The sequence below is a fragment of the Pogona vitticeps genome, chromosome 2, assembly GCF_051106095.1.
Source record: "Pogona vitticeps strain Pit_001003342236 chromosome 2, PviZW2.1, whole genome shotgun sequence".
NCBI classification, from domain to species: domain Eukaryota; kingdom Metazoa; phylum Chordata; class Lepidosauria; order Squamata; family Agamidae; genus Pogona; species Pogona vitticeps.
The window spans coordinates 279,106,621-279,123,821 of NC_135784.1; the positions used below are offsets into that span (position 1 = coordinate 279,106,621).

The 17,201-nt window shown below is 40.7% G+C and overlaps 1 protein-coding gene across 4 annotated transcripts in view; it reads right to left on the reverse strand.

Annotated features, from left to right (window-relative positions):
* The window catches only part of ARSB (arylsulfatase B), a 216,298-nt gene that overhangs the window by 189,599 nt on the left and 9,498 nt on the right, over positions 1-17,201 (reverse strand). For all 4 annotated transcript variants that reach the window (XM_072992679.2, XM_078384528.1, XM_072992678.2 and 1 more), the window contains exons 2-4: positions 11,954-12,140; positions 11,065-11,255; positions 9,228-9,435 (exon numbers count right to left, since the gene is read on the reverse strand). In XM_072992679.2, the coding sequence (XP_072848780.2) occupies positions 9,228-9,435; positions 11,065-11,255; positions 11,954-12,140 (586 nt within the window). The remainder of the gene's footprint in view (positions 1-9,227; positions 9,436-11,064; positions 11,256-11,953; positions 12,141-17,201) is intronic.

Below are 17,201 nucleotides of genomic sequence, written 5' to 3' on the forward strand. Positions count from 1 at the left end.
TGAAAGCACAGCACACAAGACTTGGGAGTTAATGTCCATTGCTTATTTCACAGTATTATTTTTAAAGTGTTAACAACTTGGAACTGTTTTGAGAAAAAAGGCCACACTGAATCCAAAAACTGTAATGGCCGTGCATCCTACACCTACTTTTGAGTAAAGTTCGCACCACAGTCTTACTCATGCTAAAGGACACACTTCTCTCTAAACAGCATAAAACAGATCTGAATTACCGTACATAACAGCCTAACATGACAATATATTTCAGACTGGCTAAACAGCATAACACCTTCCACCGTGTTAATCACAAAAGTTGTTTATCATGGATGCCATGACAATAATCTCAAAATTACTGCTGAAATTATACATATGCACAAGAATGAACATTTGTTCTGAAAAATAGAAAAACCCTGCAGAACCCCAGTTCCACAGCTTTCTGATTTTTGCCTTCATCTGCACAGTACTAGCAGAAGTTAAACATATTCTCATTGCCCATGGAAGATCCTCTGCCAGCTTCATCTTCCACTACTGCTGTTGCCCAGCATCTACCCTTCTAAAATTTCTCACTGGAAGCATCAATTCACTTCTCTTAATGAATAATAATAATATGTACATACAACTGTATAAATTGCAAGAATGGAAAAACAATAATGCTAATAAAAGTTGATGACACTAGTAAAAAAGCAAAACCTAAAATTATTTTTTCCCCACTTCATTTCTTTTCATTTATGTCCCACTTTTCTCCTATATGAAGCCCAAGACGGCTTACAACATATATAGGTTTCCACTAAAAATATCTGGCCAAGATCCTATTAGTATTGCTGTAAGGTTTGCCTAATTTTGCCATGGCTAATTGCAGCTAACTCACAAGGTGCTGGGAACATGTCTGAACTGCATGCCTGGTCACAGATTCAACAGAAAACATAGGTGTACCTCATCAATTAGCTGCAATTGGCTGTGGCAAATTATGCAAACCTTAAGCAAATACCACTAGGATTCCAGTCAATAAATTACAATATTTAAGCAAGAGATGGATTGGCTCAATTAAAAAAAAACCCTAAATTCATAAGATTGCCATAAGTCAGAAGCAACATGATGCACATAAGAACAAATAGAAAGCTTTTTGACAATACATGTACAAAGGACAAAATGTTCTATTTTCTAATGAGGGAAAAACTACCAAGGCTTTTCATGAAATCCATCAAATAAAAATATTAGGTGCAATGCAGTCCTAAATACCTTTCAGGTTTAGAAAAGTAACTTTTATTGTTTTGATTAAAATAAAAAAAGAGGAGTTAGGCACAGTGAAGCAGATAAAGCTTTTTGTTCACTATAAGTGCTTTGTGACATCGAGTGCAGAGACCCGTACACCAATGAGGTTTGGCTTAAGCCAAGAGACCTGATTAATCAAACAAGAACTCAATCAGCTTTTGAGCAGTGGTGACAGATTGGCTTGTTCCATGTCAAGGAAAAGACAGGCTATTAATTAACTAGAAAATCATTTGTTGGTTTTAAAATCTCAACAGGCTTGTAACAAGTCCTAGCATTTCTCTGTCTCATTCCAGACCACTGATGGAATCTGAGAAATTACGCAGAACACCTAAAGATTAAAAAAAAACCTGTTTAATGTACACAGGAAACAAAAAAAAACTTTCAAGGCGATTAAAACATTAGGGTAGAAACAAGCAATCTTTGTAGACTAATACCTAAAAGTGATATTTCCTAATAAAACGGTTTCATTACAGAGCTGACAACTAGAACTCTGTATTAATACAGAGTACAATATGAACCAGGGATGGGCAACCCGGACAAGCTGGGGGGGGGGTTCAAGGATTAGCCCCAAGATCCATTCAATGGCTGGACCAGGCTCCAAATGGCTGAAATTATAATCTTAGAACTACAAGGCTGGAAGCCCCTGTCAAGGAAGGAGGAGGTGATTAAATTCTGGCTCTGCAGTCATTTACCTAAACCACTGAGCTATCCAGCAGTTCTCACGGTCTGTCTCTTTCCTTCTTTTAAACGAACAAAAGAAAAAGGCCCAGATGGGCAACGTTTTCAATTTTGGATTTTCTAGGGTCTCCGGGGCCTTGAGGATCCCCCCCCCAGGCCCCTAAGGTAAAAACAACCAAAAATCACCCCAACCCCTTATATTTTTTTTTTTTTTGAATTAGTTTGGGGCATTCTGGGGGAGCTGGGGAGAACGAGGGGTAAGGAGGAATCTTTAGTGACTTCCTCTCCTCCATCCAATTCCACTTTGTTACAGTGCATCGCTCAACCCTATGGAGCCAATTCCTAGAGTGCAAGGTAAAGAGGAGAAATGGTCAAAAACCACTTCCCCCATATTCCTCAACCATGATTTTTCTATTAGATGCAGAAATTTCCAGTGAATAGAAAGGACCCTTCTGTTTATGGAAAGCAAATTGCATCCATTCATGAAACCCATTTACTGTATTGGTGGGAGAATGCAGAGCAATTTACATCTAAACTGGCAACCATTGTGGTGTAGTGGATAGAGTGATGGTGTAGGACCAATTTTCCGCCTAAACTATGTGCACACATGCAGTGCTCGATCAGGGCCATGCAGCCAAGCCAGTGTTGCTGCTCATTTGCTTCTGGTCACAGCCAGAAGCCTGCACACACAGAACAGGGCCTCCGCCCAGTGCTCCAGAAAATTAGGGAAAACACTGACTAGGACTCAAATCCCCACTTGGCCATGGAAGCTCACAATGGGGCAGTACTGGTAAAATCTTCTTCAATATCTCACATACTTTAGAAACCCTACTGGGGCTGCTGCAAGTTGGATGTGACTTGATTGCACATAACGGCAAACTTCTAAAATTGGGGTGTGCAACTTTAGCAAGTCCAGAGCCCAATTTTTTGGCCCCTTAGATACTTTGAAGGCTGCACAGAATGACAATAAATGCAAACAAGCAAACAAACCAGAAGTGACTAGATATCTATTATCAGTTTTGAACAATGGGCATTTAGCACTGTGAAATGGCATCTAGGAGGCCTACAATCTACAGTGGTGCCTCGCTTAACGGGCGCCCCGTTTAACGACAAATCTGCATAGAGGCGATTTTTTGTGATCGCAAAAGCGATCGCATTGCGATGTTTTTAATGGGAAAATATCGCTTTGCGATGATCGGTAAGCTGTTTTGCTTACCGATTTTCGCATAGCGATGATATTCCAACAGCTAGTCGGCAGTTCCAAAATGGCCACCGGGTAAATAAAATGGCCGCCCGCTGTGTTTTTGCCCGGATTCCTCATTTACCAAGCAGCGAAAATGGCGGCCGTATGGAGGATTTTCTCATTAAGGTGAGTTTTTTGCCCATAGGAACGCATTAAACGGGTTTTAATGCATTCCTATGGGCTTTTTTATTTCGCATAGCAACGAATCCGTATAGCGACAATTTTGGCTGCACGGATTATCGTCGCTATGCGGGACACCACTGTATTTAAATAGTGAATTGCCACTCCTAACAGATTTAAAGATTTGCAATTCCTTCTTTTGTGCCAGAAAGGATGATGGCAGGAGGAAGGTAGATGGCCACAAAAATATGCTTGAAGGCCACATATGTCTCCACAGCTGCATTCTGCCCACCTCAGCATTAGGGAAATGTATCTAAGACCTGTATTACACATAAGTGCATGCAACAAAATCATCATATAATCTATTTTCGGGAAAATACATTTCCAGGGAAAGGGGTGGTGTAAAGCAAACATGTCCCATTTGTTACTTCTCTAATCCAAATCCTCTTGCTCAATACCCAGTCATGCATTGCAAGCCTTGACATGTACAAATGTTGCTGTTATTAGCAAGTATCCACTAACAGGGCTTGCAGATTGGATCAGGACCTTGTATGGTGCTAGGGACCTCTAAGTCTTTGTCCTTGGCTCCTTTCCTCTACTGGATTTGTGACTCTGCACCTACAATTTTCACCATAATTCCCACTTCAGTTGAAGCACACAACACACACCTTTTGAAATGTCACTTGCAAGTTCAAGGTTCCCAGTCTATATTTCTCTCCCCCTCCCCTTTGTTGACTACGCATTTAAAATGGTGGACTTAAAAAGGGAGTTATGTGACTAATGTAGCATGTAGTTTGGCTCTCTAGCTTTTCTAAAAGAAGACAAAAGAAGGAGAACAACAACAGCAGCAACAATAACAAGAGAAGGCAGCTGCTGCCTGCGATTGGAACTTTATGTTTCCCTGCAGCTATAGCCCTTTAAAAGGACACAGATTCGATAAAATCATAGATTCCAATACAAGACGATTGAGCTTCACAGACTTTTAGCAGACACTGGATTAAGCCATTCTAAGATTAAACTATTGTATTGTGCTCAGTATCCTAAATGTTTGCAACTAAATAATTTAACACTTCTGCAAGTACAAAGTCTGCTGTTACAATCAACTGACAATTCTGTTGCACATGAATTTGGGCTGACTAAAACGGAGGCCTGAGCAGCTCTGGCACACTAAAGAAACTAAGCTCATTGTTCTTTCAAAGAGGCAAGAAGAGATCAGACCAAGGGTTCGTTTTAATTTAGCTTTCTGCTTCAAGAAGTGCCTCTAGAGCAGCGATGGCAAACTTATGGCATGCGTGCCACAGCTGGCACGCGAAGCCCCTTCTGCTGGCACGTGAGCCATAAGTTGCAGGATCGCTACTCCCCCCATTCTCTTAAGCCAGGAGTTATCACCACATATGATGGTATTTAATTCCATAAATTAATCCTGCGCTTTGTTAGCTGCTATTTTTTGCTTTCTTTAACGGGAACTTACTGGCAATCTACTACACCAGGTGACCCACATTCTGCTCAGAGCTGGCAAACCTAGTTCTTTGGAACACAATTTAAAAAAAAAAACCCTCCCTCCATCCAGAAAAAATGGGAGTTGTAGTTCAAATCAATAACGTCTCCAAGCTCTGGCTACAGTTGTGAGAAAGGAAGAAAACTTTTCTGTCTCTCCATATGCTGCCCACAGTGCATTACTTCACAAAACTTCTGTCATGCTCCCCCTCCACTTTACTTCTCTTCCTTCCAAATTAAAGCAGTTTTATATTCAATATACAATTAAAGTTTTCAGTAATATGTTAATAAATCAATAACCAGCACCAAGAGGCATATTGCATCTGGAATCCCTTTTAAGCAAGAGGAAGCTCATTCATCTGACAAGTGTGAAATTTAGCTATCTATCTTAGGAACAACAAAAGGGAGACTAAATATGTCAAGGATTATAACAGGGTGGTGCTAATATGGAATGTCTGAAACATTTACTTATTAAAGAAGCATGAGGTTGTGGACTGAATTTAAGCAGGGGGGGGAGCCTACAAGGAATCCAGGCCGCTGTTCTGTACACTTCAATTTAGATGAAGCATTCAGAGCCAGCTGCCAAAGATAGCAATAAAAGCATGTCATTTATTTTTCATTATTAGTTTTTGAATAGTGTGGGTGAATCCTTCCAGAGCTCATGAAAGGGAAGGATTAATAGTGTTCATTACAACTAGACAGCCTCTGTGAAGGCTTCAATTCATAGCTCAACCAGTTAATTTCTGACCCCTGGCATTCCTCCTGAACTGGACTCTTGAACTTCTGCACTGGGGAATTTAAGGCTCTGTGTATGTGCACACAGTTCTACTGTTGTATATAAACCATCAAGTTTGAGGCAGTCAGTTCTTAGTTACATTGAATAATAGTAGAACAGGCTACTCCATATTCCCATTCCTATTGGATTTTTAAAAAATGAATCGAAGGCCTTCTCCCCTCAGGGTTAGATAAAGAAATGTTGAAGCCCTAAGCTATGTCAAGTTTAAGAGGTCACATAGCATTACCAAAAATGTGTACCCTAACATATCCTAACAGGGTTTTTGTTTTATTGGTGGAGGGAGAGGTTTTTTTTTTTAACCTTTCAGATTATGGGGCTTTAAAATTAATTTTACCTGGTATGTGCATAAATCTAGCACCGGCTACTCTATGTGCAAACAACAAGATATGTACCTGAAACTAATTCATTGTTCCAAAATTTAATATGATTGTTTAAGATCTGTTGAACAATGCGATCCCCTCTAGGATATAGAAGTGAAGAATAAAATTCTAGAATTCTATTTGCATATCAGCTAATTCCTAGCTAACAGGGAATAAAGTGGGAAACCACCTGCATTTCTCTGTTTGGGAAATAAATTCCATCCTTTCCCTTTATTTGTCAACATTACCATTTTAGCACCAGCACACTGAAACAACAAAATAATCGATATTGGATCATCAGTTTAAAACTGTTGCACAAATGCTTTTCTTATTGCCTTTACTAATACTACTATTTGAGTTTACTAATACTACTACTACTCCTCAAAAGATTTCTACTGGCCTTATTCAGACGAAACACCACTAAGGTATGGGTAGATCTCTGCAAATTTCACAGTATAATTTATTTAGACTAATAATCTGCATATCTCAAGGGTTTGGAAGCATGTAACAAATGACAAAAATGAACAAATCAGTTCATTTGAAACCCTTCCTTCCTTCTCTACATCAAGGACAAACATGTATGGTTCAGAAAGGCACAGACTTTGACAAACGTATCACTGGAGTCCCCTCTCCCCATTTTTGCCATGTGCAAACTTGACCAGTCAAAACTGGGCATTACAGAAAATCCTCTTGCTTCCCACAGTGGATGTCCTCAGAAGCCATGCCTCAGCAATCAGACTAGCAAATTAATCTTGTTTTTATCTTTCAATGACTAATCACAAAACTAAGAACAGCATATAGCTGTGTCCTATGACAAGCAGACATCTTTCACCACTTTTGGGGGGAGGGACTCTTCTGCAAAAAAAAGTTATAATAGTGTCTAATTGTGTTCTGGTCCAGCGCCAATATTGTTAAGAGGTATCCTCAGTGCAGGTGCAAAGAATCTGTTTGCAGTGGTGGTAGCAGACTCTCTGAGAGATAGTATGGCAGGCACGAGTTTACCCAGTGAACCCAAGCGTGGATTTAAATCCTAGTTTCCAAATTCTGTTCAGTCACTCAGCACTACACCATGTCTATTCAAGCTAGCAGTCTGCTATCCTGCAAGCATTACGACTTCCAGAAAAAGAGAGAACAAAAACTGTCTGTAAGGTGCTAAATAGCAACAGGATGTTGACTAACTTGCACCAGCTGCTGACTGGGGGGGGGGGGGAGGACATTCAGGTTTGTTTTGTTTTGCTGCCCTTGGGAGGAAGATCGTGACAAGTTCTGAGAAATAGTAGTAAAGCAGTGGTAGTGGTGGGCTTTAGATTTGAAGGAAATTAACAAAACAGTATCATCCAATGTGGAAATAAATTGACACGTGAGCTCTTTCTAATAGAATAAATTTGCTGGCAAAGAAGTTCTATTTCATGTCTTGTGGCACCCTCTACTGGAAAGCGTCAGTTACAACTAAAACCTTCACTTTTCTATATTAGACCTGTGCCTGGAACAGCTACAAGCTCGTAAACCTGTTGAAATTCTCACTGCCCAGCAACTCCTAGGAAAAGCCCTGGAGCACAGCTTATATTACTGTATTTAAAAAGTGAAATAAAATTGAGCTTCTTAAAAATGTCTGGAAGGTAGCTTTTAAACAATATATATAAACATAAAAAATATGTTATACAGTATACAGATAAAAGCAGCAATGATTACGAGCTGTTATAGCTCAGTGGGCTGGAGTGCCCGGCTGAAGACCAGGGGAATGGAGTTAGAATCCCCAATGTGCCACCCAATAAAGGAAAGCCAACACTTTTTTTCACTCTCCCAGTGCATTTAAATCTAGCAGTATGCCTGAATAGGGCTATGTTCTCAAAAATTCTACTCCAGGTTTTTTTGCCACCTTGCCCTACTGTAATTCTTCCCTTCTACAGTCTCCTCCTTTCTCGCCTCCCATGGTCATATTGAAGGCTGCTTATAAGAACTAAGATGTAGTGCCAGAAACCACCTGCCCTCCCTCCCTTTCTCCCCATCTGATTCCTTTTGTGCTACACCTTTTTTCAGATTTTAAGCAAAAAAACCACAAAACCCTACTATTGATTGCAGCAATTGATTTGAAAGCTTGCTTGCTTGCTTATTTATTTATTTATTTTGCCAAAGATCAAAGGATGTTTAAAGTAAACAAAGATTTAAAAGAAGAATGGGTTCTTGCATTTTTACAGTGTCCCTTGTTGCCTTCTATAAACACTGAGACGGTCAACATATAGCTTATATAAAACTCTTATTTTGGTTGCTGTTGGAGCTCCTCCAAGACTTTCCACCTTTTCTTGAACTTTCCATGTATTTATATATTTATAATTAACTATACCAGGTTTGTATGACAAGAGCATTGTATGCTTTTTTAGTGGATAGTACTGTATGGGCAAGGTGCTAATGTGATTGATAACTGAATGACTGAATACTGATCCGTTAGTCAGGTTGGAATATTTGGGGCAGGAATCTAGTCTGTATGACAATTTAGTTTAGTTAGAGAATTATTTAGAAACGTAGATCTGAGGTTCAGTATAAAGAAGGAAGTCTGACAGTCAGTCAGGATAAAGTAGTCTGTGCTGGAGTTTATTAAGGGAAGTTTCCCTAGAGAGTCCTCTGTGTGTGTTAGACTAAGAGTCTGTAAATAAGTTATTTTGATAAAGAAATATATTTACATTTTACTGTTTTATCATTACAACCTAGGACCTACCTTTTCCTTCGTAACTATTACCTATGGATCCTCAATAAAAATCCTATTTGTTTGTTTAAATCAAACTCACTTCATTATTTATTTTAGGTGTAAATAAGAAGTAAAACAAACTACAAATAGACCATGATATGTCACACAAAGCTACCTACTACCAGTAGGAACAAAGTGATTAATTTAACATAGAAAAACCTTTTCACTACACACCAAATTAATCTAAGATGCCAGCTTAGAGCTAAAAGGCTCTAGCTGTGAAAGAATGGAAGCATGGTTTCCTTCTATTAGTGAAGAAGGGAGACAGAAAACGAAAGTGGGCTTTGATCAATCCTGGTTTCATCAGATGATGTGGTCCACAATGAGTAATGGGGTGATGACAAAATTGGCTCCTGGACCAGTATCTTCCCTTGTGTAGGGTCTACTTAGAGAACAGTGTCACTTTCCAAATATAAACTGGACTCTCCTCAGCAGCAATTACCAATTTACTAGCTAGATAATTAGTGTCATATGTAAAAGAACTGCAAGCATGTTCACATAATTATTATTCACTCTTACCAGTGGAAAAAATTAGAACAGTGTTGTCCCAAAGTCCGTATCTTTTCAGGGCTGCGGTGACATTTCCTACAGCTTCATCCATAATAGATACCATGCCCGCAAATTTCCGCCTCTTTTCATCTTTGATAAAAGAGTATGGTTCCATGTACTTCTCAGGCACTTGAAGAGGATCATGGACAGATTGCAGAGCAAAGTAGAGAAACAGAGGCTATAACGAATACACACAGAAAGAAGGAGAGAAAGATATAACAGCATTATATGTGGGAAATCAGAACAATTTCTGATAACCTTCCATCTGTAACGACAGCTCTTCTTGTGTCTTCAACTGTCAAGGATTAGGATCTTGGAGAGAAGACCATTCAAGTTTCTCTGAGTTTATATTAATAATGGGAATGATCCAGCTCAGGCTACCTCAACCTGGTGCCTTCTATATGTGCTTCACTGCAAATCTCACCACAGCAGTGACTATCCTGATTGGTGCTGACGGTCTCTGTAGTTGAGCATTTACCGTATCTAAAGAATGTTATAGTGGAGACTCTGAAAGCTGAAACAATGCAAAAGTATGTCACCTACTGCGTGTAAACAATTTTTAAAATTAATTAATTAATGCCCTAATGTTGCAATTAAGACATTACATCATGACAAGAAGTAATCCACAATAAAGTCTTGTTAGCCCATTTCCATAGACACAGGGTTTCATATCATAATCATAAGATATTCTTATTTTCCAAGAGTTCTTTTTGTTTCCCAAAGTTTTCTTGAACATTAAAGCTTTTATGTGGAGTTTTGATATGAAATTGCCCAATGTTTCAATGAAACATACAGTGGTGCCTCACTTAACAACGATAATCCATTCCAGGAAAATTGCCATTAAGCGAAAACATCGTAAAGCGAAAATAAAAACCCCATTTGAACGCATTGAAACCCATTCAATGCGTTCCAATGGGGTAAAAACTCACCATCCAGCCAAGATCCTCCATACGTTGGCCATTTTCGCTGCCTATATAGCGAGGAATCGCTCCCTAAACACAGCGGGGAGCTATTTTAATCACCCGGTAGCCATTTTGAAACCGCCGATCAGTTGTTCAAATCGTTGTTTTTGCGAAGAATTAGTTCCCGAAGCAGGGAACTGATCATCGCAAAGCGAAATTCCCCCATTCAGACCATTGTTTTGCAATCGCAATTGCGATCACAAAAAGATTGTCGTTAAGCGGATTTGTCGTAATGTGGGGCTATCGGAAAGCGAGGCACCACTGTAGTTATTTGATTACCCTGGGGTCAGCGTTCGCTCTAAGCTGTGCAGGTGTCCGGCTGTGCAGCACTGCATCCGCATCCATGCCACACACCCATAAGCCAGTGTTGCCGCCCATTTAGTTCCAGTTGTGGTCAAACCTCCCCCTCCCTGCACATTGGGTGGGGGCTACACCTAGCGCTAGCAGAAAATTAGAGAAACCTTGCCTGGGCTCAGACAACACATCACATAATTAGAAGTAGTGCTCTCTCAAATGGGGACAAAAGTCTGTCACCGGCTCATCCTTGGACTCAGGTTCTTATGTTCTAGCATGCTCTGTTTTGTGAATGGTCACTGGAAGGTAAATACAACCTCAGTTTGCAGGCATCTGATTGCCAAAGCATGTATTCCTGGGAAAACTACATTGCAGGAGGAAAAATCTCAGAAAATTAGCATTTTCTTGAATGTCCTATTTGACCCTAAGAGTAGCTAAGTACACACATGCACTCCAGTTTTTGATTCAGTTTGATCAGGAATGCATTAAAATACTGTACAGTAATTCTAACTTTTACTTTGCAGAAACACAGAGAAAGGGGGAAATCATACCTTCTCAATTTGATGATTTGCTATAAGATCTAGAGCCCTTTCTGTAAAAAGATTAGCTGAGTACATATTTTTAAATCCATCTGCAATTTCTTCTCCGTCTCGTAGATCAAGAGCACATCGTGTTACATTTTTTGATACAATGAGCACACAACGCTCATGAGAGTAGTAATCTTCACTCCCAAGAAGATACCCTAAAACAAGTAAAAAAAGGGGGTTGGATCAATAATATCACTACTGCAGAAGGAGAGCCATGAAAACAGAAAAGACAGCAAGATTCACACTTCTCTAACTCAGTAGGTGAGGATTTCTCTAGTCTGTGCAGCTTAAAAAGGATATCTAAACAGAATTTGACAATAAATACAACCAAGCAAACCATTTGGCAACATACTTCATATCAAATTAACAGAATGAAAGAATATCAGAAAAAAAATTAAGATACAGTTACTTGGTAAGCAGTCCCGTTATGTTTTTTTAGACCATCAAATGTTTCAAAAATATTGGAATTCAAATTACAAAGTGTCAGATGTAAGAACATCAAAGGTAGCCAGGATAGTGTTTTCAGTATTTTAAATCAGCAATTTTTTTTTTGTAAACTGAACGTTTGCAGCAATTGCTGAAGATCAAACTGTTGTGGTATTCCTCTCCCAAGGGTAACACGTTGATTGAAATATTTTTCATGCAAACTATGCCAACATCTCTGATCTGCTGCTGACACCAACTGGTGAGTGAGACCATCACTTTTCAGAACACAGTGGTGCCTTGACTTACGAACGCCCTTACTTACGACCATTTCGAGTTACGACCAGCTCCAGCCACAAAATTTTGCTTTGACTTCCAAGCCGGAGGTATTCTAAACAAACACAGAAGGAGTAGAGTTGGTGCCACTCACCAAAGTAAGTATCAAACCCTCTGCGGGTTGGAAGGCATTCTTTCTTATACATTCCCAAATGCCACTTCCCCACCATGTGAGTCACGTATCCTGCTTCTTTAAGTAGTTCAGGCAGGAGTTTTTCATCCAGTGGGACACAGCTGGGCTGACACGGCCAAATTATTTCATGCTGTAAACCTGTATGGATCTAATGAAAACAAGTGTACCTCACATATTGGTTACAGAGTAATGCTGGGATGCTTAAGCAGCACTATCTATAGCAATGTATTCATCTTCCTAGGAAAATGAATTTGAAAATTCCAAAATCAATCAAAGCAACTTTAAATGTATTGCATCTGAAAAAACATATGAAAATTAACAGATACAGTATGTGCCAGGCCGGTGGTGGCAGGGAGATTGCTTTAAAATTATTAGTGCACATTTGCAGGGCACCTATGCCAGGCATCCAAATGAAAGAAAGCAAAGCGCAGAAGTGCCACTTTTATCGTTCTGGGTTGCATTCAGATACCCACTTAGAAAACAGGGCAGGTGGAAGCTAACCTTCCACCATCTCCTTCTCTCCCTACTGGTTTATCAAAGATTATTTAAAATGCTCTTTTGAAGGTTTGGGGTGGAGAAGACTGTGAAATGGAGGCTAAGGTGAAGCGCTAGATCACAAAAAATTGGTTTGAGATGCATCCTGCTTCAGTCATGGAAAGTGTCTCTCCTGGGTAGCACTTCATTACAGTGGGGTCTCTACTTAAGAACTTAATCCGTATTGGAAGGTGGTTCTCAAGTTGAAAAGTTCTTATGTTGAATCTGCATTTCCCATAGGAATGCACTGAAAACCATTTAATCCGTATCTGCTCTTTTCCGTCCATAGAAACTACTGTATAGGGAAACTCTTTTTTACAGGGAAAAGCACTGGTCATGGGAAAGCTTCATTTGCAAGTCTAACTGCTAAGATACAGAGCTTTGAAAGAAAACTGTGCAGTTAGAGGGAAAATGTTGTACATGCCAGTATTGCCTTTAATATACGATTTTCCACTCATGCCCCCTCCTTTTTAGACTACAGCCTATCCCATCCAACAGGGCGCCTGACCCTCAAGGCAATGTTTCTGTGGCATTCTAGTGGCATCCTGAAGGCCAATGAGACAGGACACTCAGCTTCCACTTACTCCCTTCACTCAGTAGAAATCTAGATCCAACCACAAAAATCTCTGATAATAAGAGCTGTTTGACAGTGGAATGGACTGCCTTGGAGGGTGGTGGTCTCTCCTTCACTGCAGGTTTTTAAACAGAGATTACCTGTCAGAGATGCTTTAGTAACAGATTTCCTGCTTTGGCAGGCTGCTGGACCTGATGACTCAGGGGGTCTCTTCCAGCTCTACAGTTCTATGATTCTATTGCTATTGTTTCTAAAATTGTATCTATGTATAAAAATTAGAATTTGTGTGCATTTTATGCAAATCCATGCTGCTCTTGCATTTTAGGAGTAACCCATTTCCCCCGTCTACCCTGATTGAAAAACAGCAAACTTGCTTGAGGCCCATACAATCAGATGTCATTACTAACCTTTTAAGAAACAAAAAAGACTTTGAAGTTTTGTGGCTTTCCAAAAACTGAAAGTTCTAAGTTGAAATCTCCTCCTGATCAAATTTGTCACCTGGAGAAATCAGGTGAGGTGAGGACTATTTATTCATGAAGAATTCTATTCCGCTATCCTTTACTTCCAAGTTTTTCCATATAAACAAACTAAATGCAACCTCCTATATAATTTTGCAAAATTTTCCTAATGATTGACAAATGTTTGTATCTTTTTTTTCCCAGTCACATTTCCATTAACCCAGCCATTCTCAGTGGGGGTCCCTGGCACATTTGAAAGGGTCACAGACTGGAAACAATTCTTCATACACCAACGCACAAGGTTTATTATGTTAATTCTACAATCCTGATTTAGCTTATTTTTCTTTCATATTGTGTTTATGGCTGTGGACAAAAAAAGGTTGAGAATGACTACATTAATCTATTTTTTTAAGAAAGCAGTACTTAGAATGGAATACCAAATATCTCATAATTAGCCAAAAGTAGATCATTTAACAAAATAATTTTATTTTATATTTTTTGGCAGCAAAAGATAAAAATACGAAGAGCCAGGGAGCTTGAAGATTATCCAAATGGAGGATTTTAGCTGGCTCTAGAAAGCAAAGAAACAAGAGAGCTAGTGAAACTGAACATAAACACAAAATGGAAATATGAAGTAGAAAAAACAGAATTTACTGTTATTACCAGAACACAATTATTTTCATTTACCAATGACCCACAAACCATGCAGTGATAGAGAAGCTGTGCTTCATGAAAGGACAAGTATTTCAAAATTCTAAATATAGCATCAATTTATATTGTTTCATGTTTTACAAACCTCCAGAACTATCAAATAGGCGCATAGTGCACATCATAAAAGTACTGCGGATATGCTCCTGTGTTTTGGCTTACTTTTACTTGAAACAGAGCTAATAGAGAAACCTACGAAACAAATACACCTCCAACATACAGCAGAGAGACCAGTAAGCAAAAGCACCTCGTGATCCACAAACAGAAGCGTCATTTCACTCCAAAACAGCAGACTAAGGCACCTCTCTTGTCCAACCATTAGCAAAGTAGTAAGATCATCAAATTAATCACTGTCTCGGCCATTTATTTTACAGTGGTTATGAATTGGGGCAGGAAAGGAGCAAGAAATATTTCCCTGTGGGATATATTTTTAAAATAGTTCAAACAAAGCAGACCATCAATTTGCTTTCCTCAGATTTTCTAGCCAGACCCTTCAACAAAAGGGACAGAGTGACATTTGTGAGCATCTGGCATAAGGTTTTTGTGAACAAGCAACACGGGTGGTCAGAATCACTAGCCAATGCAGTAAACTATCAAATTTAAATTTTGATTGGAAAACAGATGGCCAGGCAGAATTGACATAGAAGGCTTTATTTCAGGAAATAAAAAGCCTGTGTATACCCTGTATATGGAAATTTTAGTAAGACAGACGGCAAGAAAGAGAAATGGCTAACAACTCAGTCCTGCAGATTAGTTTATTATTATTATCATTTTATTGCATTTTAGAGATTTTTTTCCCAAGTTGACAAACAAACATAAACAATAGAGACCAACCGTTGTTGTTGTATTCGTTATGCACCATCAAGTCATCTTTGATTTATGGAAGTCTATGAATGAGTATTCTCCAAAATGGCCTTTCCTCAAACAGCCCTGCTCAGCATTTATAGATCCAAGCCTGTGGTTTCCTTTAAGGAGTCAATCAATTTCTTATTTGGTCTTCCTCTTTTTTTTCCTGCCTTCAACTTTTATCCAGCATTTTTGTCTTTTTCAGTGAAACTTGCCTTCTCGTGATTTGCCCAAAGTAGGACAGCCCCAGTTCCGTCATTTTCCCCTCCAGAAATAGTTCAGGTTTGATTTGATGTAGAATCCACTTGTTCATCTTTTTGACAGTCCAGGGTATCTGAGAAACCATAATCAAACACCGTATTTCAATCAATTTCTTCCTGTCAGCTTTCTTCACTGCCCAGCTTTCACACCACTACAGAATAATTGTGAATACAATAGTCAGAACGATCTTGCTCTTGCCCTCACATCCTTATATTTGATGATCTTTTCTAATTCCTTCATTGCTGCCCCCCCCCAAGTCCAGCCTTCTTCTGATTTCTTGGCTGCAGTCTCCATTTAGACTGATGATTGAACCAGCATATGCAAGTCTCTAACTCAGGGGTCTCAAACATGCGGCCTGGGGGCCATTTGTGAACCGCCGGATGATAGTTTGTGGCCCCTGCCTTGCCTGCCTCCCCTGCAGCGGCCACGCATCCTCTGCTGTCAAGAGTCAAAAAAAGCCTCACCTCGCTCTCCGGCTCTCTTTCAAGACAGCGCCTCTTACACCCTCCATCCGGAACTGCAGCCTGCCAGCCAGCCCACCTGTCTGCTGGCTGGCAAGCTGCAGTTCCAGATGGAGGGTGCAAGAGGTGCTGTCTTGGGGGAGAGCCAGCGAGCAAGGCGCACTGCCGGCCCTTTTCCCCAAGCGCCTGAGCTGCCCCCGAGTGATGCCTGAGAGCGGAGCTCACTCCTGGCCCGTCCTTGAGGAGCGCCTCCAAGCCGCCAACAGGAGCTGCTGCTGCCACCTCTTCCAGGGAAGCTGCTCTCTGGCTCTCTTTCTCTCTTGGCACCCCCAGCACCAGCCCGGCCAGCGGCCGCCTCAGCACCCGGCAGTGCTTCCTCCTCCTCCTCCTCTTCGTCCTGCTTTAGCCACCTTGTCTCTGGAGGCTGCCTGGGCTCGCCTCGCAAAGTTTGCTTCTCCATCGTGGTGGGGGCAGTTGCTGCTGCCGAGTGCACCTTTTTTTGAGGGGGGGCCTTCAGAGGAAGGTTGCCGGACCTCCATGTGTGTGTTTGTGTGTGTGCATGCGTGTGCACACACACACCTGTGGGGCCCCCCATTCTGTTTAATTTCACGGGTACTGGTGGAGCTTTTCTCCTTTGGCAAGGTGAATTCTGCGAGGTTTTTTAAAAATTTTATGTCATGTCCCCCCCCCCCGGCTAGGTGGTCGCTAGCACTCCCTCCCTACTCTGTTTCTTCATCCTGCTGCTGCTGCTGGTGGTGGTAGTGAAGAAGGAGCCAGAGGGGGTCATGGCCAGCGACGATGGCTTGTGCGCCCGTCCTCCTCCTCCTCAGAGCCCCAGCCAGGTTAAGGAAACTCTTGGGTGGCTTCCTCGGGCTCTTGCTCCGCTTGGCAGAATATGTGATGCAGCCCAGCCTCACCCAGACTCTGCCTCCAGCAGAGTTTGAGACCCCTGGTCTAACTATTTCAGTTTCATCACTGTCAATGCTAAACATGGGTAGTTCTTCTGTAGTCATGATTCAGGTCTTGTTCTTGTTCAGCTGCAGTCCTGTTTTTGTCACTTTCTTCTTTCATTTTTATCAAAAGTCATTTCAAGTCATTGCCACTTTCCAACAGTAAGATGGTGTTGTTTGCATATCTTAATCTATGATGAAGAAAAACTATTCCGCTATTAGGTTATACAATATACAACCTAATAGCATAGGCCTGCTACAAACTGTGAGGCCGGAGGTGAGAGCAAAGCCCCTCTCATGGGAGATTTGAAGGGACTAACGGTCAAAGAAGCCGGGACAATTTTGGCGGGAGCAGAACGGATATAAAGAGAGGTGAGGAGGAGTTACCGCCAGGCTGGGAATGGATTTGGTTAGAGG